General features: G+C 38.3%; 1 protein-coding gene across 1 annotated transcript in view; it reads left to right on the top strand.

Annotated features, from left to right (window-relative positions):
• The window catches only part of LOC145970271 (uncharacterized), a 39,628-nt gene extending 12,137 nt beyond the window's left edge, over positions 1–27,491 (top strand). Inside the window, exons 2-3 of the mRNA XM_083096857.1 lie at positions 98–1,890; positions 21,999–27,491. Coding sequence (XP_082952983.1) covers positions 1,609–1,890; positions 21,999–22,013 — 297 coding nt within the window. The 5' untranslated portion in view covers positions 98–1,608 and the 3' untranslated portion in view covers positions 22,014–27,491. The remainder of the gene's footprint in view (positions 1–97; positions 1,891–21,998) is intronic.
• Positions 27,492–27,728: the final 237 nt, after the last annotated feature.

Below are 27,728 nucleotides of genomic sequence, written 5' to 3'. Positions count from 1 at the left end.
CATCAGATACAATTCGCTCCTTACACGCTTCTTAATAAAAGCAAAATTGTCAACAACGCAAAACAGTTGTATTAATATTTTATTTGTTAATTTGCAGATACCACGGAAATGGCAAAGGGAAATAACATCGTTTGGTCATTGGAGACTTATCTAAGATAAGATGTCATAAGAGATGTCTAGGGAATAAATCGAGAAAGTGTCAATATCTCGCAAATAAGAGTACATCGACAAATAAGAGTACGCGACGCTATAGAGAAATGGACAATCTGCCGTGCACTGAACGGTAAAATCGCAAAATTAACGACGCCGCAAACGAGCACGGAAGAATATGAGACCATCGTGTGAGAGCCTGTTCGATCGACGAGAATTAATTTCCCTTCCGGTCATCGGGTCGCGGCGAAATGACCGAGCTATCAAGATTAATCATGTCTTCATGAGAGCGCGGATCTTCCATTAATCGCTCGATCAGCGAACAACAAGCGATCCTTCCTCGATCCATGAACGCGTGCGAGAGACACACCAACGTAAGAAGACAAGCCGCATCGGGCAAATTTCTCTTCCGATCAATTCAAAAGATAAAGACGAGAACAAGCAGATAGTATTGACTCATTAGATGTTCAACTTTCCCATCAGCTTTTCCGAAATCTCATTTGAAATATTCATTTTGATTCAACAAAGGCGATGAGTGAGCCTTTAAGCAAAGCAACATAAAAGTTGTAGCGACAAATTGGCACACAAAACCAAGGTAAATCGAAGTAACGAAGACTAAGGCTCGGATATCTTCTAACAAACAATAAAATCCGGGGATATAGTATCATCCAACCTCTAGACGACTACCCTCCCTATTTGGCCGACAATTTCCGTCACTCTTCGTCTCCCTCGGATTCTTATTCGAGTATCACCGCCCCTCTATTATCCTGCCACGTCGTGAGCATAAAAGTACAAGCGTTAGCACGCGTTACACGGTTTACGGAATAAGGATTATAGAGCTTTACGATAACGCGAAATCTTTTAATATAATTTCGTAAAATTCGTGAAAGAACTCACATAAAAACAACGATTTCCAATTTTCAAAAACCGAAAAATTTATATTTTCGAAACAAAATAATTGCAACTTTTGAATTAAAATAAAACAATGTGGTATTAAATCAGGCCAATTAAAAACCGGATCAATAAGACGGTGATGATTACAAGTCATACTCGTTTGTGTAACTCTTCAATCTCTGCATTACAAGTGTGCGTAACGTGAGTGATAAAATACACAGTGCGGTGAACCGTAAAGCTGGTCCGGCAAATTCCAAAGAGACGCTGACCCGACGTGCTCAACACGAGGGAATTCAATCGCGAAATGGACCGCGCGATATTTGAATACTTCTGTGAATTGTAGCGCCGGCGAGTTTAATGAAACGCCCGTAAGCCCTGAAGTGAATATTGTAATCGGACAGAGTCCATTTCCGGGTACCGATATCCGTCCGATGTTCGTTCGCGTATTGCTCGGCCCTCGGACAGATTGCAAGCAGCCGGAGAGCTTCGAAGCTCTCTCTTTCGCGAAAGAATCGGGCAAGTTCGAGCATATAATTTGTTTAGCTTGAACGCTTGAACGCGAGGATGGATCACGTGCATGTGAAGTCAAGGTCAGCTTCGAAGAGCAACCCGACGAAGATGGCTTGCGAGAAAGCGTCGAGACGTCTCAGGACGATCCTCGTGAGGGCGTCCCGCCTCGGCGTCTCCACAACGGAAGTCGCCAGGTTACCGGCGGCCAAAAAATTGATTCCCCAAAGAGATCACGGTTGGAAATTGGCGGTGTTTCTCCTGCTCATGTTCGGAGGTGGAGTCATTGTCGCCTTAGTCTGCACCGCCAGGAAAGGATGTTCGAAACTGGAGGATATCGTAAGTTCAACTTGGTCTCTTTATTTTAAGAAAATAGCAGAAAAAATGACGTATAAAAATTATAAGCTCATAAAACATTTCCAACGACGGTTATAATAAATATTCATGTTTTTTAGTTGAATTAAAAAATAACTCTATTAATGTGCAAATAATTTTACATAGTATATACTCTTATTGCATAATCGTAAACTTACGTAAGCAAAAACCTTCGAGTCATGAACAATTTGGAAATTGAAAGGTTAAACAAGTCGCATTTCTGTAAATTCGCTCCGACGGCCGCACATACGTGACTTTTGAAAGAATTTCATGAACTTGAGAGAGTGGTGGAAATGTGAAGTCGTCGTACGTAACGTGCGGTTGACTTGAGTAAAAGTCACACGTCGTACACATTTTCCAATGAAAGGGACGAGGGTGAAGTTTTCCGTGCACTCAGAGAAACTATTTCCGTCAAAAAGAATTTGATGTCATACTCTGGTCAGACAGGAACCGTCAGATCTTCCCCGGAAAATATATTTCACTAAAACTCGCCTAAATTTCAGACCACCTGTAGAATAAATCTTTCATTTCCAAAGATACGCTCTTGTTAGTTTTATAGTTTTAGTTTTATTAAAAAAGGTCAAACAGAAAGGACGTATGTGATGGAAAAAGAGAATTTTATGGAAAATTTTTCTAACTTTTATGGAAATAAATAATTATATTTTATATTCTCAAATGTGTGGAAACACTTGAGACTTTTTATATTATTATTATGTACATACAGTATTTTTTAAATACTTATTATTATCCTACTATCATGGCAGTCCAGAATTATTTCAAAAAACATTTTACAATTTTTTAAAAGATTTTATTATAATATATGCAATGTGTATCTTTTAGATTTACATTGCATATATTATCCTCTATTTTTAAAATTTATAAAAAATTTATAAAATTATGAAGAGAAAGAAATAATAAACCGTATATTAATAGTTTGAAATTAAATGTTTTATCGCAGTAATATGAGTAATAACGAGCGACAAATTTATTTTGCTTAGCTTTCACATTCCCTTATTGTCATTCACTCAAGATTTCCGACCGCAGGTCTTTCCTCAGAGTGCATCGTATGCACCGATTCGCATACCTCGTTCAATCTTGCGAAACAAACCTGTAGAGTGGAGCGTGCGAATCACAGATTATGCACGCGCGAGAATTAGACGAAGGAGGAGAGAAAGAGAAAGAGAGAGGGAGAGAGAGAGAGAAACGTAGAATAGTGGCAAGGCGATGGAATCGTGTTAACGATGTTACGCGCGCGCAGGGGGGATGGTCGGGCGCGCTCTGAAATTACAGATCAAGGGGTTTCTAAACAATTACGCTGTCGACGGGAGGTCAAGCCTGGGGTAGCGTGACGTTAGAGGCTACGGCTTGTAGGAACCGAGGCTTGCGGCCTGCGGCTGGTTGCGGACGAGGGTCGAGGCTAACAGGAAGTGCTCTCTCGCTGGCGGCCAATGGGCGGCGGTGGGTTACGTCGACTCCACCGGCAAGGGTAGAGGAGCGGATCGCACTCCTCTTCTCTCTCGGGATATTCCCCCTCGGGAAACCGGCGTCGCTTCATTGTACCCCCGGCCAAAGCGGCACGGACCTAGACGCGTATAGGATTGGCGGGTACTTCGCCCGCACCCCCTGCTACCATTACATCGAACGCAGTAACCGCAACGCGGAAAGTTCGCCTTTGAATCGCTGCCGGGATTGACAGTGATTTTAACTGACGTGGTTAAGCCGCGATTATCGCGCCGCCGGCTGATTGGCGGTCAGAAACATCCGAGCCCTTGTGGGACCAACATTGCTTTACGGTCGAGAGGAATAGATAGAGGTAGAGAGACAAAGATAAAGCTGAAGAGGGAGAAACCACGTCTCTTAGACGTTATACTTGCTAGATATTAAGCGGAGGGTCATCGCTGATGAGCCTGTTGGAAAATCACGAATTCTCTTTGATCGCATCGTCGGTAGTCAATTGCTTACGTATTGCTTATGTAATGCTCGTTACTGTGAATAACTTGATCCCTAAAGAGTATCGTTGTGCTACGGGACGTTCGTGCATAATATATCTAACAATACACGAAAACGCGGCAGCATATTTACTTAATGCCTATAAACGGTTTATATCTGGACTTACTGGCAAGCAAAAGATATTCATTAATAAAGGAAAATAGAAAATAGAAAAAATATTACGAAAAAAAAATATGTTAAAAATTCTCTAAAATCAATCTACAAGTATTATATTAATAGGAACTTTAAAAATCACCACAAAAATATCATCTATTGTCGAATATCGGAGAGAAATTTATTATCGAATATTGAAGAGAAATTTTTTTCAACAGATTTTGCAAACATCGAAGCTTTTAGTCTTCATAGTTCCTTTGATTTGCGAAAATCACTTCTCGTCATACGACATGTTAGTGCGGTTCTCCGATTTGCTTCATTGATCTAGGTCGTAACGCAAGTTGTTCCACCGACGCTCGATCAGAGTGAAGAGCATGGATTCTCTTTGATGTCGCCGTGGTTGGTAGTTGCTTGCGCCATTGCTTATATAAAGCTTGTTAACACTGCCTTGCTAACCAGAACCGGGTACCGTCGATTACACGAAAACAATTATGGCGAAAGCTAAAAGGAATATCTCATGCGAATACTGTCGACATACGAGGTGTAGAAATGATAAAATTAAAAAGGGAAATGTATATATGCACAAGGAAAATTTTATTCCGTCCTAAACATTTTTTTTCGGGATTCTCAACATTTATTCTATTTAATCGGTTCTTTTTTCTCATCAAGCGTCTCGAAATTAATCGTGTTGCACTCTTGGAGAGCGTTCACACAAGTGCCACCGAGATAAAACCTGACGATAATTATGCACGGCTTTATGCGCTGAAACAAGCGATTGGCGCGGAGATTGTTGCGTCATTATTTACTAAGGCAACGATGCACAAAATTTATGGCGATGCTGTCAAATCCCATGACACGGCTGCGAATTTTGCCGTCGATTCGCGTTCCTATCGCGGTCGTAGCGATCCCTCAAAGCGCGTATCGGACATTCATGCGTATGTCCAAATGCACCCTGGTCCGGTTACACGCAATATGCGAACACGAAGATGCGTCGGACGTGCGTGACGGCCACCTGTGCGACGAGGTGCGCGTATATAAATACGTTATCGACGACCGAATCAACTGGAAATCTCGAATTCCATTTGCATCCTTAATGCTAAGACAAATAAAAAAATAATCTGGGAATTCCTCGTTTTTGAATGAGGTCAAAATTGATAGAATTGCGCGAGATCGACGGGAATAATATTTACCTAATGGGATTGATTATATACTATTGAATGCGGAGCATTTTACGAATGGAATTCGCGAATTTTATCAGAGTAGCACGGGTAAACGATAGTAGTCACTATAGGATTACGTCGATGGGATACGTAATATTTATTTAATGGAATCAATTTCGGTTGTCGGTTTCGAATGCAAAAGGTTCTTTTGTAATGAGTTTATACAGGCGAAATTGACGCAAAATTCGTGTGAATACATATGAATTATTTTGATAAAATAATGTTTTCGCTGTAATTCTCTTTGCCACGTATAAACTTGACACATGATATAATCTCGTCTTTTGATGAAATTCTAGAAACATATAACATTTATTGCAGTAAATTAAATTTAAATTTGTTTCCTGTACTTGGCAATCTTTTCAGTAGTACAAATCAATCATATCTTTTACTTATCTCTGTTTCTAGAACAATCAATTAATGATTTCAAATTGAGAATTTGATCGAGAGATCATACTTTTCCAATCCAGCAATAATTGTTCTTAGAAAATATTTATTCAAATTTATACTGAACGTGACAATCTTCAGTAGTGCAAGTCAATCATATCCTTTACTTATCTCTGTTTTCAGAACAATCAATCAATGCTTTCGAATCGAGAACAGTTTGATCGAAATCATACTCTTCCAATCCAACAATAATTGTTCTTAGAAAATAATTATTCAAATTTATACTGAACTTGACAATCTTCAGTAGTGCAAGTCAATCATGGTTTCTACTTATCTCTGTTTTCAAAACAATCAATCAATGATTTCCAATCGAGAACAGTTTGATCGAGAGATCACACTCTTCCAATCCAACAATAATTATTTTTAGAAAATAATTATTCAAATTTATACTGAACTTGACAATCTTCAGTAGTACAAGTCAATCATATCTTGTACTTATCTCTGTTTTCAGAACAATCAATCAATGATTTTAAATCGAGAACAGTTTGATCGAAATCATACTCTTCCAATCCAACAATAATTATTTTTAGAAAATAATTATTCAAATTTATACTGAACTTAACAATCTTCAGTAGTACAAGTCAATCATATACTTCTACTTATCTCTGTTTTCAGAACAATCAATCAATGATTTCAAATCGAAAACAGTTTGATTGAAATCATACTCTTCCAATCCAACAATAATTGTTCTCAGAAAATAATTATTCAAATTTATACTGAACTTGACAATCTTCAGTAGTGCAAGTCAATCAAATCTTGTACTTATCTCTAATTTGTTCTCAAAATAATCGACGATTTCAAATCGAGAACAGTTTGATGGAAATCACACTCTTCGAATCTGCCGCAGATTCGATGAATTATGCCCACGAACATTCGGACATTCATGATTCCATACGGTCCTCATCGCCGACAGCGAGTCGGCAGTAGTAACGGCGAGTGCATATTCGTCCGGAACAGTACACGCGCGCGCACGTGTAAGCTAAGCACGCATCGGCGCACATGTGTGACACGACTGCTACGTGTCAGTGAACGGGACAGGTTGGCGATGCGAGACAGTTGCTATCTACGTCGACGTGCCACGCACGCGAACCGACCGGTGGCCGCCCCATTCGCGGACGTGGGTTCACGCAGGCCAGCATAATTCTGGGATAACTCGGGACAGCTGCGTGTGATGCCGTGTCGCATCGGGCGTCGCGTCCGTTTGCCGGTTTGCGATTAATTAATGCATTAATTTATCAGCTCTCGTTCCAGCGTGCGAACGGAACTCGAGATTCGTCGCCGGCGTCGCGATGATAAACAGGATGTAAACCGAACACGCTGATCGATATTGACTCATATCATCTAGGTTCTATCTGTCTTGCTTGTTTGTCGGAATATCCCGTTTGACTCGTTTACTGTCTTCAATTTTTAGAAATTATATATTAGCGAAAAGATGTTCGTTCATACCTTTTCGAATTTCATAATTAACATAATTTTTGTGTGCGATGCATTATTACTGCTATATTATACATAATTTTTTTCAATATATTTATTTTTGTAAGCTATTGTGGCAATTGAATTTGCCGCAATCACATTTTACTGATTGAATATTTAGAATTTTAGAGTAACGGTGTGAAAAGCGAGCTTGCAATTATTATTGTCAAGATATGAAAATAATTGATGGAACGATGCCTTTCGGCTTTTCAGGAAAAATCCGATTATCGCACAAACGACGAGCGAGTATCACCTGCCATTAACGGGACCTCGAATTTCAAATCCCGTTTCCGTGATTACCGCGGCGGAAACGAAACGGAGAGCGAGAAGAAGCGGAGGAATTGAAGGGAAAGCTCAAATCTGCGGCAGCTGGCGGGCGTTTTAGATCAGATCCCTTTCCAGAAAGTCGGCTTTCGAATGTCAATTTCGGCCGCCGATGCTAAATTCCCGACATTTACGGTTACGTGCCGTCCTGACTTACATCGATAGCCGCCGTAAGGGACTTTCTCAGATTTTCCGTTTGCGCATTCTTCCCGCGATCATCCGATAGTCAACTCAACGAAAGCGAGATTTTATTCGCCGAAAAAGACGTTTCGTACTTTTTATCTTATTATTATGAAACGGATCTTGATCGATTGGAGTCTTTTCATTTATATATGAATTATCATGATCGTTGTAACAAAGTAAAAATTTATTTTTATCATATTTCCTTAATCAATATATTTCTATATAATTAATATTTTATAGATATTAATTTTCTGCGTTAACTATACCTAAAAATATATTTTAAATATCACCGCTATTTCCACAGGGATACTTCACGCACGATGCTTGCGGAAAATAAATTCTCCCTCGAACCGTCCATTCTATTTTTAACACGAACGATCGCAAATCTTGCGTTTGTAACAGCCGAAACGTACGAGTAGCGTGACATCAGTGGCTGTTGTCGGTATATCCCGAAAACGTTGTCGTTTGTTCGATATAAGATAGCAAGGGATAGTGGGGCAGGGAAGGGGGCGGAGGGTGGACGAACGAGAAAGCCGGAGAGAATCGTGGCGAGAGATTCGAAGGGCTGGCGGATAGATAGGCGCCGGAGCGTAACTCGATATAGCTGCCAGCAAGCTGCTGGTATCGCAGCCCTCCCTTTCCCATCCTCCGTTTCCTCTACCATCGCGTCCTGGGGTGCGCCACCCCCGTCGGGCCGTCGGTCTCTCGACCCTCTCGCTCGCTCGCCCACGGATGCAAGGTTACCCGGGAATATTCTCCGCGTAAATGCAGCATCGATGTTTTCTCAGCGCGACGAGGCCTCTCGATGGCACTCTCCGTGTCATGTCCTCCCCCTCCGTCCACCCCAGCGTATGTTCCGCTTCCCGTGTATATATCGCGCTCCTCCTTTCTCGCGCGTTCAGCGTTTTATTCCTCGATCTTGGAATACTGCAGCTGTTACACCGTCGCCGGCACTGATAGGGGACAACTGCTCGATATTCCTCAAAGTATAGATCTTGGTGCATTAACCTTGAGCTTAGACAGTATAGAGGAATTGCAGAACCGAGACCGATGTCGGAAAACCGGGAAGAGAGATCCGCTTTCCTTCACGAAGCGGATGTTCGGGCGCATTTTGACTTCGCATTTCATTCCGCGCATAAAACCGTTCAAACGGTGATTCCGACTCGAGCAACGAGAATTTGTTCGGGGTGTACGTACATCATATTTTTAAAAAAGTGCCCCTCAAAATTCTCTGATCTTACTAGAATATATGATATTAAAGTTCAATAGAATGAATGAAAGAAAACGGTCCTCTCTAGAGACTTTCGAAAATAGCGAGTCAGAGCACGTACACGATTCTATTATAACTTTGCGATGTTATAATGATCGGCGAAGCGAGCGTCAAAGTTGGAATTCGATCCAACGATGGTAGCGTCACGCGTCGCAATGAACTTAAGCCTGCAAGTTCGACATTCGGATCGGAGCAGATCGCATCTCGGTAACATTAATATGTAAGACGTAAGAGCCAATTAGCAGCATAGTTCGGTTCTATATAATTCGGTAGTCTTTCTTCTCCATCGTAATGGCGGCTTTGACGCGATACCCGTTCGCCAAAGTTTCCGAGACGGCTTTGTCCCGTCGTTTGCGAGTACTCAGCAACTACATTAGAGTCTCGCGTCGCGCCATGAACATCCCCGAAAACAGAGAGCCATCCCATTGACCGAGATCCTTCGGGAAACTCCTTGAGAAATGGCCTTGAACTTGATTAAATTTTAGCGCGTTCTAGGATCTTTTTTTTTCTTTCTTACACACGCGAACAAAATTCTTCATGTAAATTCTTCACGTTTGACGTATCTTTATATTTAAGTTTATTAACGCTGCACTGTTAAAGTTGCGTGTTATAATTGAAAGAATGCAATTGCGTATCCATTAATTTTTCTACAATATTACGTAATGTCACGTAAGATTTAACTGCAATAAATTTTAGCTTTAGCTTGAGGTTCAAATATTCTTTGTTTAATTTTCTTTTATGCAGATACACGTAAAACGGGAACAATTTCAACGGGGAACGGTCAACGCGCGTTATGAGCACGGAAACGTCACGATATTCCAAACGGTGACGCTTTATAATAAATTCCGACGAGGCAAACACGTTGCGTGCGATATTTAGATGCGCCTATACCGTGCGTCGCTCCAATATTGCAACCATCCCGCATCCCGGACACGTAGCAATGAAATTACGAAATTTGCAAACAGACGAGATGCAATGGCGGATGGCGGCGGGTAAACGTGTGTTTTCCAACAACCGCTTCTGGCTGTCGCAGCGAGATCTTTTCATAGGCCCGAATTCGAAATGGCCTCGATTAAACAGCGTACCTCCGTGGAAAACAGCGCGATTAATTAATCACGCCATCGTGGGAGTTCGACTACATCGTGATTTTCACCGAATTTCCTTCGCCCCGGGGGCTGCTGTTGCCGAGAAAATACCACTCGAGATGAAGTTAGTATCGACCCGAGCGTTGCTCGACTAATTACTTTGATACGCGTTTGACCGTGTTCAACCACACCGTGCCGTGTCTATCGTTATGTGAAAATCACGCGTTATTTACGCCCTCTTGGAGCATATTCCTCTTGGAGAATATTCCAAATAGAATTATAATTTCTATAATTATTACGATAACAATTTTATTTGATATTTTAGGTGAGAAGAGGAGCCTAAGTAGCGTTGCGTCATGAATTTCATCGTCGTAGATTTTCAATAATTTTTTTATTAAAAGAAAAAAATATTAAATCTACTTCGTTCTTTGAATAACTTTATTAATATCTTTTTTCAATGATAAAATAATTTTACACTTTAATACCAACATTTTATAAAATATATTAAATATAGAAATATTCTTCTAACATGGTCTCTTGACGAGCACGCAAGCAGCCTTAATCCGAAAATAATTTGCGCTGTTTTGTCGGTGAATAAATTAATTTTTATTTAATTAATACGTTTTTACGCGATGACAGTTTCATGCTTTGAGATGGACGTGCGACGTTAATTCTTCCAAGGATCAGAGAGGCAACATTTTTGCCAGCAAGGTTAATCGCTCCATAAAACACTGACGTCTAATTTTAAAATCACATAGCAGAAGCTGAATTTATAAGGCCGCAAATTCCTGTCCTGGGAGCCTCGGATTTAAGTGGATACGACCGGAGTTGGACGGCCGACGCCTCGCTCGTTCGCTTCCTTGCGAAAGTTGCGCCTCGACACGTGCGACAAGAAATCCGTTGATCCACGCGGCACATCTATCCGTTAATTGCCTTCGTGCAAGAAATTCCTCGTTAAGCGTCCTTCGTCCTCGTAAAAGTTTCGCGCAAATTACCGCTGATCGTTGCTACTCGCTAATCTCATTATCGCCAACTCGTCAGATCGAGATTCGATGTACGGGCTAATCGCGAAGTGCTTCAACGCTGATTGCAATTTATAATAAAAAAATTTTATTGTATTTTTATAGCTTTTACAAGATATCTCTCGTTTAATAAATTACAGAATGTATAACTCATCCAGCTATGTATTATACAAAAAGTCTATATATACATTTAATATCCCCAAAATGGTCTCATTTAAAAACTATAGAAAAGTGCCCTCGCTATCATGTCTTTAACGTCTTTTGTTAGAATCGAGCGAACGTAAACGATAAAATGACGAGGCCGGGGCCAGCGGACAATTTCGTTCTCGCTTGACGAGAGTTTCAAACGAACCGAGCAACGGCAGCAACGATCTACGCCGGCTTTTCCGGCAGCAGCTGCAGCGTCGGCGATGACTGCATCGGGAAGCGACGAGGAAGGGGAAGGGAGAAAGTCGGGTCCGTACTTCCGGTATGGTGCGAGTGCTGACGCGGAAAACTGTGCACGTATTGCAAAATAACAGGGCACGGGAAGATTGAAAGAAATCTAACCAGACACCGCGCCTATTCTCGCGCACCTGCTACATTCGCTCAAATCTAATTTTTCAGCAGAAACGTTGTATCTATTCCATCGTGCAATTATAGTTAGTTTAACTTTTTTTTCCTGATAAACGATGCGAATTAAAGTGAAAAATTATTTCTTCTAAATTAATTATAATTTATACATGCATCATCTTTTGTCTATGAATTGTTCATTATAATTTGAAATAATTAATATTTTCATGAGGACGTGCGTCCATCTTTAATTTCGACAGCATCGAGAAGGGAATATTGCACGAATGAAATATACGTCGCAGATGTCCAATGCAAAACGTTGTTTGCATACAGTGCGACAGCCGATCGGTGGGAATTGCGACGAACTGTGAAACTAGTTGAACGAAACTAGTTGTAATTACAAGCGCGACACTATCCCTCCACGTTTTCCGTCTTCATGTTTCTCTCTCGCATAAACGCAAGCAGACTTTGTTTCAGTGCATGTAATTGACCGAAATTTGTGTCGATACACATCGTCGAATTGAACGCTCTCGTTGTACGATCTAATAATTCCTCGAATGATGGAATGTCGGAGGTGAGACGGTGAACTTATATTCGCGGCGAACTTTGAAGCGCGATTTAGTATGCATTGAAATTGGTACGCGAATTTAACAAGATCGCATTTAGATTATATCGATAGTTGAAAATGTTAGTTAGACAGTTAGTTAGCATTTCATATTAGATATTCCCTCGCTCAAGATTAACTTGTTATCAAATTTAACCTTATGCGTTGTTTATTGAAATTAATCTCACAGGGAGATGTTTAATCTTTCTAATTGATATATCGTGCAAAAAATTAAAACGAAAATTTATAAATACTAGGACTTTACATAAGAATAAACCAGAGAATTTGTTAAACAATTATTTATAAACAGTGTGTTAAATAATTCTTTGCAATAAATAAACGAAAATACAAAATAACAAAGATAATAAGTTTCAAGACGAGGGTTATAAACTATCTCTTTTGTTCTATTTGTAAGAAATAGAAATATCGATATCAGTGAAAGATGAAATCAGACCCGAAATGATACGAAAAAAGGAGCAAACTGCGGACAAAGCTGAGGAATAAATGGCGACCGTAGACAATAACTTGAAGACACCCACGTGGACATCCGACACGATCGGGAAATACGACGCGAAGGGTTGTAGCCACAGAATCAGTGCCAGCTCGGAGGGTTGTCGGGGACGTGCCCCAGGGTTACCAGGAGAGTCCCGTGGAGAGGAATGGTTATGGCAACAATCCATGGCCAACGAGACAAAAGGGGTCCGCGGTCGCACGAGAGAGAAACAGGGTGAAAGACAGATAGAGAGAGAAAGAGAGAGAAAGAGAGGGAGGGAGTAAAGAGCGCGAAATGGATAACGCCGGGGTAGAAATCAGCCGGCGGAAATATTTTAGCGCCACGGGCGAATCTCTCCCTTGATGACAATTCCAGAACGCGGCCAATGGCGCGGCAATGGTGATTCTCCTAGCGGCTCTCTTTTTGCATCATCGCCGGTCGTCGCGTTTCACGCACGTTTCTCTAGCCGGAAGCAAAATTTCCGTATTACGCTTCGTGTGCTTCGATACCCCGCGGATGTTCTGCTCTAAAAGCTGTTGCTTTGATCACCGATCTCCAAGGAGCGAAAGAACATCGGGCTGCCTCGCCTCATAACATTTTGCGCAAACGAAGACGATGTAAAGGTTCGTTAAATTGAAACGTGTATCTTCATTTTTCCCACGAGACTCCGGAAAACAGTACTTATACGTATGCGAAGGAGAGGAATATCTTTAGCGAAAAAAATATCTTTTTAGGATGAGAAAATCCTCTCTCTTCATTACTTTTTTGAAGAATATATATTTCATTACACATAAAATCTTTTTGGAAAGATTTTATGTAAAACGAGATGAAATACATATTTTTGAAAAACCTTTTCGTCAAATTTATTTAATTATCAAAATTTTCATGATGAAAAAGGAAAGCGTCTATATTTGATAAATGGATTTTTTATTCGTTATGATTTTTTATTTTGAAAATCTTGTCAATATTTGAGCGGATATCTGATTTTAAGTTAAAGCTTTCAAGCTCGTTACAGTGAATCAATAAATATCCTTTGCGAGTGTTTCTCTGCAAGCATTATAATATGAATGTTTGATAGTTGCGAAACCGAAACGCAGATTGCACATGCGGTACATTTCGTTGCGAACATTTACCGATGGGAGAAAGACCACGTTTATAGGCACAGGAGGATGGGCGGCCGTCGATGCGAAATCGAGTGTAGTTGGTAAACTCGCGCGGTTGGTGAAAGCTACGGCACAAAGGCTCCCGTAACACGATGTCGTTTACTCGAGAGCACCGATCAAAGCGTCCAAGCGGTCAGTCCAAAGATATCGAGACACGCGTCACGAAGCGTAACACAGGAATTTTGCTTCCGGGATCGAACGAGAGCTCGTTTATTATTAAATATTTTTTGCAACCTTCGCCTCTCATCGCCCTATATTGAAACGTCACTTGGTGCTTCTATTTTCCCCCCTTTTTTTATAAACCCTCTACCCACTATGAAACTATATTACGTAGAGCTTGTATGCAATTAATTTTTCTTATTATCGTGAACGTTGATATTTAATTCATAACTGCATTTTAATTAAACAACGAAAATATGTCGAAAATGGCGTTTAATTCAGATATGCTATTAATTTCGGCCATTTGTGTTACTGGTAGGTAGAATTTTACATGCGAAAAAATATATGATTTATATCTAACATTAACCTATTTATCAAACCGAGTTTAAAGAACGTTACAACTGTGATAAATCGCATTGTTCTATATTGTATCATTGTTTTAATAAATTCCTGCAAACATGGAAATTTACGAATAGGTTTAATTTCTGTCGGTTTCTCTGACGTTAATAAACTGACGCGTTAAATAATTTGGGGGAATATGTATCGATTTTTATCATTAGATAAACGAACCGTCCATTTTATTTCCCGTCAGGTTTACCGTATACGGTACGTTGTATTAAAATAAATGAACATTGTAAATAAGTTGCACGGTATCAAATTGGAAGGATGGATTGCATAGCGATGAAACCGATGAAACCTTTTGATGGCCGTAAAACGGGGATTGCAAATATTGATTTATGGTTTAATCTTCTGGTTCTACGAGCTACGCTATGGTATACTATAACCAAGGACTGTAAACTAAAGGCGATTGCATCGATGAAATTACTATCGAGGCATATGGCGATGTCAATATTTTAATTTGATGGAGTTCTTTCCGGACGTGTACGCAGCTGTTTTCTATTAGGGATAAAACAAAACGATGTTAATGTAACGCAAGGTTATTTTATAGTGACGAGAAATGATGGGGCAAAATTAAAGACAAATATAATTTTAGTGTAATGAGACGATAAAAGCGCTTGAATAATTTCCTCTTCCCTCCAGGAGGATACCATAGTTATTGCATATTTATCTGATATTATCAACGATAATATTAGTACAATCGTGTAACTGTTTTAATGCAATAACTACAATAGCCATCGTTATTATAGTATACTAAATTATGTTACGTCATTTACAAACAACGATAATATACGATAATATATCCGGTTAAATGTGCTACTCTGAGAAGAGCGTGCAGACGTATCGTAGTCGAAAGTAGATCTGCATAAATATTATTTATCGCGTCCAGACACGAATCTCATTAGATGCATCATTTTTGTGTCAAATGGTAGTGAAATTATCGTTCGCAAATATCGCATCTTCTTTCTTTGAAAAGCGCTAAGAACAGCCGACAGCACGTCAAGTGGCAACGATTTATTGCTAATTATTGTTCTGCGTGCGGAGTCCGGTATCGAATGGTAAAACGAGCGAAATGTCTCTCTTGCGCGCGCGTGCGACGTGCACAAGTAAAGCCCTGACACGCGAGCCTCCTGCGAAGCGTGTATAAAATCGCCCCCGACATTGATGGATGCGAAATCGGACCTTAAACCAACCCGCGCAACCCCGGCTTGGTCCAGTCTGATACACACAGATATTAGAATAACAAATGGTCGCCCGGAGATCCCGCTTTTCTAAAAAAAAAAAAAAAAAAAAAAGAGAAAAGTGCTAAAGGAGAGATTACGTTTTTTCATACTTTGCGCGATTTTTTGTCCCACGCGTTGGCACTTTTACGGTGACTCGGAGCTTTGATCAAGCGAGAAAATATTTTACACGGTATTTAAAATTAAAGACTGTGAGGAACCTAGATGCAGTTTAATTTACAATTTGATTTTAATTAAGTTACGTTTCAATAATGCACACAAATTAGACTCAGAATACGGCTCACGCAATTATGTACATATAATGTATTTAAATCAGAGAAAAAGAGAGAGAGTTATTATTCTTCTCATTAAATAATTTTTTTGTAACGAATAAAAAGACACTTTACGGAGATATTTCGAATTTCGCGACTTGTTTGATGCACAGCGGGAAATTTAAGGGAGGCTCGAATTAAGGGTGGGTCGATTCTCACACGATATCAATTTGGGCAATTAAACCCCATCTGCAGGGGACTAAACATGTTACCTGCTCAGTTATATCTGCACTACAGCCTCTACGCCGTGTCATGTTGCCCTCTTACCCTCCCTTGTTATATCTTGCCGCGAATCTGTAACCCCACCGAAATCCTAAGAGGATGACGCCGTATCTATCGATTTCACGAAATCTTGTTACATGTGCGCGCAGTTGGCGCTACATTCTCATATCGTCCTCGGCAATGTCGCTGTGGTGTTCTTAAGGGCATGTTTAAAACCGAATGAGACCTCGAAAGGCATCCACAAATGTCATTCGGGAATGCACATTTCGTGCGTAGTGTGTGAGAGAGAATATTAATATATGGTGAATTATAATAATTTCGAAGAAATATTGAAGCCTTTATTACAACATGTCTCATGTATAATAAAATAGTCCTCGCTCCAATATTAATCCAATCCAATTAAATAAGATTTTTATTAGACTCTGTTAAACTTCGTCTTTTATTTAATAACATCGAGAGTTTTTATCGATTATATTAATCCAATCTTACTTATTTTGATGAAAATACCATCTATATATATTGAATCTCCAGGTTTTCCGATTTGATGTTTACGAGAGATCACGTGAGACTCGCAAGAAATACTTATCTCACGAAGTAAGCGCAACCGGAATCGGAACTCGCTCCGGCGTCGCAATTTACGCAAGTCACCGTGAGGACTTTCAACTTTGCCTAACAAATTCGAACAAATTTTAACTAGATATTTGACATTCCGCGCGACCATGGAAGACGCAAATAACATTCTGCGCTGAAGGGAGACATTTTTTCCCTTGAACTTTCATATTCAGCTTCGACTCGACGAAGTCGAATAATTTTCGAAGCATCTATCACGGTGCATACCGTATACTTTTTCCTATATATCGCGCATTGATTCCATTTCATTCAAAAAAGTGTTTTGCCGATGTAGGTAAATTTCTAGATGTAACAAAAAAATTTATCGCTATTTTTTATTTGCTAGAACATTGTTTGTAATATGTAGAATTTATAGCAACAAATTCTAATAATACCTTTTCGTATATATTCTATATAAATTTAGGATCGTATATATCGTATATATTCTATATAAATTTAGGATTGCCAAACATTAAAAATTGTATGGGATAAATATGAGTTTCAATACTGCAACTAAAATAATATTTGTAAGAAACGATTTTTCTGTAATTTTGAGCATGGATAGACGCCACAAGACTTTTTTTCTACATTTCACTAACAATTCAAATATAAATTCTGTTTCTTTAAATTGATTAAATGCAAAATATGCGCAATATCATAGTATTTGTTAATCATTTATCTATCTCATTTAATTTTTCGTATCCAGAAAATTATTGCAGTGCTATTTTTTTAGTATTCTCCTCATATTAAGCACATTATTGGCTTGTATATGGAAGAATATAGACTTCTGTAAGATATATTTTAATGTAAAAAATGATTAATTTGCCGCGCATTTTATTTCAGTAATTTTGATAAGATGTGCGCACTATAAAAAGCATTGCTTTCTCTAAAAATCGAGAGGAATCTCGATGAACTTAAAATCCCGTCATTTCTAAGCCGAGTCGTGGAAGCGCAAAAAATAAATATCACAAGTTCCGGAAACCGCAATTCTCTGAAGTAGCTGTTACATTTTAATGTCGTGGTCGAAGCCACTAAAATCATGCTCGCTTAAAAATCTGGAGTGTTTTTCAACTTTCCATTATTAAAGAGCCTATAATTTTTTCACGATCGAGTCATTGAAGTCACGATCAAAAGGCAAGCTGTAAAATTTACATCGAAAAAAAAGCGAGTGATCCCAAAAAAGAATGCTATATAATGCGAGTGCCCTAAAAAATGGAAATGTTAGAACGATGAGAAAGAAAAGAAGAGTGCATGCAATTGCTTTGTCCATCGCATACTCTATAATTACTCTATAATTGCTACAGGTTAATTGCTTGCTTTGTTAGAGGGTTGTGCGAAGAAACTTTCCAAGAAAATAAATTAAAATTCGCATTCAAAATAATTCTTTATTATATTTTTTCTTAACATCTTCTTCTCTGTTCTAATTAACCGCAAAAACATATTTTTTATATTTCTTTAAAAAAGCAAAGTTTATATTATTTATATTATTTCAGAGTATTGGTTAGAACCACATTTTTATTTAAAAATATGGTTAATTATAGGAATAAGTTTATGGAAGCATCATCTATAATTAATCAAATACGGAATAATCTTAATAAATCTTTCAGATATAATAATGATTATTAGATTACATTACATTAGTAATGTATATTGTCTACTAATGGTGATGTGTAATCATCATCATATATCAATCACCATAATTTCTAACAATAAGTATAAAAGCAGCCATTATAACTGTTGGGGAAGCTCCCCCAAGCTATTATTTTTATTCTGATCTAACTATTAGATTAAAGAGAATAAATAACGACTCCGTCAAGGATGCGAATAATATCTTTGTTGACCCTTCATAATAATCGACATTCGGGTTCGTTTGCAGCTGAGAATCGTGTTTGCGAGAATGCGGAAATTAGTTTTACGAACCGTTCGTTTCTAGAGAGCCAAAGAAAAAAAAGATAAAATAAGAAAGAAAAAGAGAAAAATAGAGAGGGGAAAAGAGAGGAAAGGGCAGCTGACTGATGCTGATCAACTATTAATTCTCCGTATATTTCTGATATCAACATGCCAAAGTTCAAACATGCATAATGATAATGAAAGTTAATATAATTTCATCCTCATTTTCCTTAATTCTCTTATTTTTTAACAATAAAGGAAAATTCATTTAAAAGTTCTATGTAAGCTTCCAAAGAACGCATACGAAAGTATCTTTATTGATCGAAAGATTGTTGTGGAAACCGTGCAACATTCATTACGAATAAAATTGTAATCAATCATCGACGGCCGAATATACAATTTTCGAGAGATTTTTTATTATCGATTCGTAATATTAATACCAATTGTGCACCGCAAACAATACCGGCATTTGAGAATTTAAAGGACGTAAATTCTCGTGCTTTTAATTGGAACTATATGTGATTTGCATTGTTTATATTCATACACAAATGCAATAAAAATTGCAACATTGTTTTATTATATTTTTTGGATCGTTGAAATGTAAGGTAATAAAATCATATTACTATTATTATATTTACATCTTAGTTATTTGCCTCGGACATAATTCTTTTTAAATGTTTCTAACATATATATTCTTTTAATAGCCGGCTGCGCTCGTATGCGAAAATGTATAATTGCACTTTTCTTCCAGACGACGCGCAAAAACTCGTGATCATCGGCTGACCTGCATTTCGCGTAAAAATAAGAGCATCGTAACGTCAGTTCAAGAGAAAAGCCTTATAAATAGATAAAATACCGCGCGCGCGATAGACATCATAAACGATTTACCAATAAATACTGGTACGTCTATTCGCATGCTTTCATCTCACTCATTCTATTAACTTATCTAAATCTCATTTCAATGAAAAAAATGACATAAAATAAAAATACTAAATGAATGTTTACTGAATTTTTTCATTATTAAAAATAATTAAATATAAAGTACTAGAGAAAAGATATGAATTTAAGCTATTTATTATTTAGTTAAAATTAAATTATGTATATCATTTCTACAATGAAGTACAATGTGAAAATTATTGATTATTTTTACTGTTGAATTGTAAAACGTTTCAAGCTTTTGTTTTTATTTAAAAAAATTTGGTCTTTGAAGAAAAATCTTGGAAAATTTTATAATTTACGAATAAAAGTATCACATACTGATATTTCGTTTTTATCACTTCTAACATTATTCTTTCTTTAAGCAAAATACATACAACAGAATAAATATTGTTTTTATTCTTGATATCGATTGCAAGATGTAGCAAATAAATGGAATGGTTGGTACTTATTTCGTGCAGTATCGCAGGACGATTCTAGCTGCATATGTGTCTGCTTTGGCATTTATGGGGCATTTATATCGGCTGGCGATTATATAGCGGTGTAGTAGGAGTAGTTAGGGGTGCGATACTATCGGCGGAGGTGCCTCCAATCATTTCCCAATTAGCAGCTGATTGCGTACAGTCCCTGGTAGAACTTCAAGCAGCTATAGCTCTGGTAACTCAGAATTTGCAAGAGAGAGAGAGAGAGAGTGAGAGAAAATAGGAAGGAGAGAGAAATAGAAAGAGAGACAGAGAGAGAGAGAGTGAGAGAAAATAGGAAGGAGAGAGAAATAGAAAGAGAGACAGAGAGAGAGAGAGAGAGAGCAAGATAGGTCGAAAAGGCAGATAGGGTTGGAGCAGAGACAGCACAAGGAGGCGATTTGCAACGTTAATATCCTGCGATGTGGAACCGCTCGGGCGCACATATCGGTGATCGCGCAAATTGCTATCGGTGATACCGATCTTTATACACGGATTCGTACGAGAGATAATATAATGGTGTCATTAAAAATAGCGTCGCCATTTTCCACGGTCGTATTGTTATTGGAAAATCGTCCGGCGCCGCGTCGTCTTTTGGGGTTGAGTCTCATCTTTATAGCCTGTCGCTTGATTTCCGCTTTTATAGTCGCGAATGATGGATTCCGCTGCAGTTTTCATTTTTATTTAGCTGATTATTGTTCGAATGCGAAAGATTTTTGAGGAATGTTATTAATTTGTTATTAGTTTCATATAATTTAATACTTTTATTGTATTCTGATATTTCTTTCACATTAAAGATCGCTACATTGGTGATTACTATATTTATAATCAATACTATTAATAGCGTAAAGTAATGAAAATACAATAAAATAAAAATATTTAAATAATATAATATTACATAATAGACAAGATACACAATTATTTTTATAATTTACGTAAATTTTTTAATCGTGAAATATGAATTCACGTTTAAGTCACGTTTTAGTACACTTTATAGTCATCGAAAATTGTTTTCATTTCTAGCAAATTCAATTAACGAACCTAAATTCCTCCACATCGAGACAAACACTATCGTTCTAAAAAAATAGATAACGAATGACCTCTGTAAATATCAGTTTCACGATTTGATTAATCTTGAATCTCTTGTTAACGGCGATCTCGTCGATTTAATTCCTTTTTTTCCATCGACGCCGGACCAAAAAAAACCCAAATCAAATTCTGCCAAAAATATACGTTGCTTAAAAAATACCAGAGAATGGAGGAATAGAAAAACTCGATTAACTCACTGTAGCACGGGAGTAGGAAACGTACCATTTATATAACAATTTCAATCCATCGACATTAAACTGTCTAGACTTTTCGGAAATATTCCTAGTTATTTTCTGTGATAAGAGATAACTCTTTCCGTACTCTCTGAAAGACTTTATATAGATTCTTAAATGTGTAAAAATAATAAAAATTCTGCAATAACGTATTTCGAATACGATAAACACTAATAGCTGCTTCATACGCATATGAAAGTTTATGCTCGTTTATACGGGAGAAAACATCCCTAAATCCTAATAGCCGCGTCGTAACAAGCTAACGTCGGTACTTCGTGCGTCTCACTCGATTGGGAAGGCATGTCGTTAGTTACATCAGGGAGAAAAATAGACTAATGACCCGAGGGGCTAAAATACCGAAAGTTGTACAGCCCAAAAGGCGCTAATGACGACTCTCTCTCGTTAACGTCTATTGTATTTTAAGCGGATTAGCCGTTCCATTTATTTTGTCGCCCTCTTTTTTTTTCATTTAATCCGCGTACAATGGCTCAGTGTATTTTTCTGCCGTCTCCGATCAAATATCTTAACGAGAGATACTAAGTTTCATCAAATGTCCTAACGAGAGATACATTTTCACATGTTGCAGAGCTTGGCGACCTAGCTATTGCGGCTCATCATTCCTCGGGGACCGACAGCGACGGCGGCGACGATGAAAACGACGATGTTGTCGTCGATGCCATCGGTGGCAACGACGGCAATGATGAAGAATCGTTTGAACACAAAGTCCACGTGCCAACGCGAATGCAACTGGCGAAACAACGATTTCGAAGCAAATTATTTAGGGTCCCGAAAACCGCTTCAAAACGGCGGCACATCATGCTCAGATGTTTCCAGTGGCGCAATTCGTCGTTACCTGACGGTGTCGTGCTAAAAGACTACAGTGTTATGATACTTAGAGCGTGTGCCTGCAAGCACGTTTGACTTAAGATGCGCCCCTTAAGGGTAGTGATACGGCATTGAATTTTTTTACAGGTAAAATCAGACGAAGGATAGTATTGTGTGACATTTAATTCGGAATATTGCGATAAATAGCGAGTGATGCAGTGAGAGTGATTTGTATTTTGAATTGAGAGAGAAAGTTGAGGCTTTGACATGCTTGGCTTGTATCGTGTGTTGAAAGATTTTATTAGTTTAGAAAATATTTAATGCGCTCAAACACAAGAAACAAATCCGAGGGTATTATCGAAAAATTTTATAATGAGAAAATTTGATTTTTATATTTAATTTCTTATATAATTTATTTTTTTTTATTATTTATATAATTTAATTTCTTATATTTATATATTTTCAGGTAACACTATTTATACATGCAATATGTTATTCATCGACATGCTTAATATTTTAGATATATTTTAGAATTTTAAAAGTTTCCAACTTTTCAACAATTCATATCTTACTATCATTCTTTGGCACAAGTAAAAACTATTTTACAATATAATCAAACGTACTTTTTATCAAAGTTTCTTTATATATAATTTATCTTTTTAGACTCATATAATATTCTATTATGGAAATTAATCCTTGTTCGCTTACATTTTATTTCTTGCAAATGTACGAAAAAAGCAAAGTATTATTACGCGGTGGAGGACAAAGTATTTTTAAAAACAAACGTTTCCCTTGAAAATTAAATTGAATTAAATAAACACAACGACGAAACGTAAAATTAAGATAAACTATTTAGAGCAAAGCAAACAAGAAAAATGAAACTTCACAAATCCGCGTCAAGCTCGCGTTTTCGCGTGCTCTGAACATATTACGAAGATAGTCTTACGTATTTATATTTGTCTCTTCTGACATTTTGTTTCCACAATCATGTAAATCATACAAATTATTGCAATTTCCCTAAGAATCTATTCTACGCCGCGTAATAGCGAATATCCAAGCAATTTCAGGAAACAGCGGGAATAATAATCAATGAAAAAAAAACACGCGCAGAGTTGCTCATTACCTCTCTCATTTTATCCGCGCGCGTGCATTAATTTGTATAAATCACGAATTTCTGGTCTCTCTCCTAAATAGATTCTAATTAACATATATATATTTTCATATTTTTTACACTTTTAATCAAGAAAACATTTCATGTAAAAAAACATATATGTATAACAAATTATATTTGATATTTTTACTTTGAATTTACCAAAAATGAAACAATGTTTCTCTTTTAATTGCTACGCATAACAATGATTTAATTATAAAACAAACTTGGCGATAATTTTAGTGTGATAATATATCATATTATATAATATTTGATTGAATATTTCACAAGCCAAATGTCGCTACTAGATTTTGGATTCTAAGTCAAAGCAGTGTAATAAATTTCTCAATTTTATAGATATGACAGAGATGCGACTATAGAAGAGAAAAAGAGAGAGCCGGAGGAAAGCCGTCCAACAAAGTAGAAAAAGTCGATTTTCCGTCGACTTGGACACGCGTCATCGCGTGTCTCGAACAAATTAGCGATCCCTGACTCCGCTATGGCTGATTTATTCGTCGCGGTATGCATCGAATTATCTCCGTCCTCGTCAGACACGAGCTGAGGATTGAATATGTGCAAAAATCGCCGGAAATAGCGCTCAAAAGTTTCATAGACGAAAGGGCTTTAATCAATTCCTCTAGCGTTAATAGAAAGCAACTTTGGTCAGTATAACTTTCATCCGAGCTAATTTAAATTAATAAAAGCTTCGAGTGCTGCGAACTATTGATGCAGTATTTATTAATTTTGTGAATAAAAGGAAGATATTTTATTAAGTAATTTAATACATGTGCTTTATTATCTTAAATTAAAGATCAATATTGATTTCGCCAAACGCAAATTTAATTATTTTTCGTTTATTAATTGTTATTTTTATTCCGCGAAACGTCAATTTTCAATCTTATTCAGATTTGTGTACGCGCCATGTTTTCAAGCTATTGTCGATGCATAATGTGAGCGGAAGATAACTAGACTAACACGCTAACTATGTCAATGTTAATTACCAACCCGGATAGACCGCCTAATCGTCGAACGAGTGGACGCACTAATTACGCATCCTCCTGATAATCGAGCGAATCCCAATTCAGTCGGCGAGAAATCGCGGAGCCAGAGATTGAATCTCGTTTATTATTCGTTGGATATTCGCAATATAGTTCGTACATCGCAATACAGTTCGCATAGATCCCCTCGATCTATCAATTTAGCTAAATTAATAACAAGGAATTTATCGTCCCGTTAATAAAATTACCAATAACGCGCAACTGCAACGTATTTTTAAGTTATAATCCCATTGTTATTTTGATTTATCTCATTATTTACTTAATCTATCTGTTTTAAAATCTCAAATATCGACAGCGATTAATGGAATGAAATTCGCAGGTCGAGGAATAACATCGATTTAATCTTGCACGGGATTAAATGTGCACGAATGTTCAGTTTATTGACTATTTGAATAATATAGAATTTGTGTAATGTATGATATATACGAGCTATTTCATTTTATCGCGTTACGTGATGAGTACGGCTGAAACTGGGGTTGCATACATCTCATTTTATATACACCAGGGAAAACGTTGCATCATACATACATATACTACACACACACACACATGCACACACACGCACACACATACACACGAAAAGTTTTGTTACAAAGCTTTTGTATAAAGTATAGCAAAGTGAGCGACAAATGTGAAAGTGCACTAGTTATTAATCTAAATAAACCATTTATCGGGAATTTTGAAATAGCATTTTATAAATTATATAGCGCTTATGTCGATAAGTGACATAAACAAATATCATTGGCCTACGATAAAATAAGGAGCGATGCAACGCTTTTTATGTGTGTATACTTGTGATAGATGTAATTGCGTTCGCAATTAATTTTCTTTTTACAGAACGCAAGAATTATACATCATATAGATATGTATATCACACCGCGAATTTTTCATCAGAATGTACAAACGCTTTCCTCTTCAGCTGACAAGCGAATTCTCGAAGGTGTGCGTGCACGTGACGTTTGCAGATTCGCCGTTCGATAGGTCCTCGAGGACACGAAAGATACGCGGCTAAAAAGAAACACGGTGTTGCAGTCTAGATTTGCGATAGATGAGCGAGACACTTCATTCTTAAAATAGAGTATTTCCTATATAGGTGACACGCAAGCGAGGCACACACCGACGCTAATTTACACTCACAAGCGCGACGCAGCATATGTGATTTTGTAAATATGTGTGAGTGCAACGGGGAGGAGGAGGGGGATAGCGTCGGTTCGAGAAACGGAAGCGACGTTTCGCTCTATTCTTTCCCATTTTCATCGTAGTAGAAAACGAATCAACGAAGAGAGCCGCGCTGATGATTGTACTGTCGATCTCCTCCGATGGAAGATCACGATCGCGTGAGCTCGCGAGCTTCTTCTCGCATGTGTACGTGTATACGTGTGCGTCCGTGTGTACGTGTGGGTGCGGCAATTTGACGAGAGAGAATATTGTAGATGAGCAAGCGTAATGTCCAGGAAGAACGAGCTCTCGCGATCGCGAGAGTACTTTTCCGGGCTTGTCCAGGCGTGCGTGATGACGTAAATGATGAAGAGGTAAGAGAAGATGAGCGCGTGTAACACAGGGTAGACAATAGGGACCATCGAGGGAAAGACTGCTACCAGGAGCGAGCGAGTGATGGGGCGGGACGGCGCGGTATTCGTTTCATGAATATTTCAACATCCGTCGACGACGGTAAATACCGAGCGTCGTGAAATTATGTTCCGCGAGTCAGTCGACCCAAATATCGCGTTCTTAGCGACAAGAGGTTTCCTGCGAGGAATATTATGGCGACAGCGTAAAGAGGTTGGCGAACGAGAAGAGAAAAATTTTAACTTGGAGACTTTATCGTTAAACGGCGGACAAATACGTTGAAATATCTAGGAATATTAAATTGCACTAGTGAAAAATTATTTTGACAATCTTTTAAAAATTATTGCCTAAATAGTACAGATCGATATTATTTCCGAATCGCAAATTTCTCGAATCGTTTCTCGAAGATGTACGGTTTGGGAAACGATGATATCCATGCGGGAATTATTGCATATTACATTTCGAAGTATAATGGAACGTTTTCGGAGAGCCGGCTGCATGCGCGTATTACATTTGGAAGTATGAAATTGTTTCACGGTGCCGAATCTTCGAATTTTCCCTCAAACCTCCCGTCCTCGCAAGGAGAACGCAATCTCTATTCTATCTAGCGGGCGCGCCGTGTATACAAGGGACGGGCCGAACTTTATTACGGAGGAGCGGCGCACGATCTTTCTACGGGCGGTTCTCGATCGACCGTGAACGAGAATTCATTCGGCACCGAGAGATCGGGCTTATAGTAAACCCTTTTCGCCGTCTGAGGAGAACGGGTCAATAATGACGAGACTGCCTCGACTCGACTCGTGGTTGAATCGCGCGTCGTCGAGAAGAAGAGCGCGAGAGGGAAGCAGGGAGAGAACGTGCCACCTGTTACACCCTTGCCTCCCTCTCTCTCCCTCTCTCTCCCTCTCTCTCTCTCTTTCTCGGACTCTTCCCTCCCGCTGGATGGGCGGCATGAACGAACGTAAAGTCGAAAGTTCGAGGTTCCTTTCGATGCTCCTCTTCGGTGGAAACCGGCTGTCGCGAAGTGTTTTTCGAAAAGTTTTCGTTTTAGGGGAATTCCCTCTATTTGCGACGGCTAATTCAATCGTCTTTATCCGGCCATTACTGCGATTGCCCTGTGATTGATAACATTTGCGATTTTAAGTAATAAAAGTTAATAGACGCGATTCCCAATATTTGCGATCTTATTTGTGTCGGAGTCGTTCATTTTGCAATTAGATTTTAGAATCAAAATCTAAAGTAAAGTTTGAATTAGTTCTGCCATTTCTTTGCTCGCTCCTGAGCATCGATGATCGTGACGCATCAACTATCTATTTCATGGGATTTTCTTCTCCGAGATACATTAGTTTACATGAAAAAAAAAAGTGGATCGACGTATCTCAGCGAGGCGAATTGTGAAATCATGCGAGATGGTCAAACACAATAAGCTTGGAACTATGTACTTAACATGATAAGCCACATTCGAATAAAAATGTCATATAACATGGTATCTACTTTATTATCTTATCCATAAATATAAGCGATAGATGTAAATCTAATAGGATTAGCATCAAAAAATGACTGATATTCCAGCAAATCCGTGACATCGCAGCAAAATGAAGTACATTTTCGACTTATTCTTTTGTTCATTTAGCAGATTATTACATTTTGCCGGTATAGTTTCGCGCGTCTGTCATTATTCTGTCGATAGAAAGCATTAAAAATTATTACAGAC

This window comes from Camponotus vicinus, unplaced genomic scaffold (assembly GCF_025532165.1).
Source record: "Camponotus vicinus isolate PSW18456_S1 unplaced genomic scaffold, iyCamVici1.0 SCAF_4, whole genome shotgun sequence".
NCBI classification, from domain to species: Eukaryota; Metazoa; Arthropoda; class Insecta; order Hymenoptera; family Formicidae; genus Camponotus; species Camponotus vicinus.
Note: the sequence above shows the minus strand (reverse complement) of the source record. Positions and strands in the feature narration are given on the sequence as shown.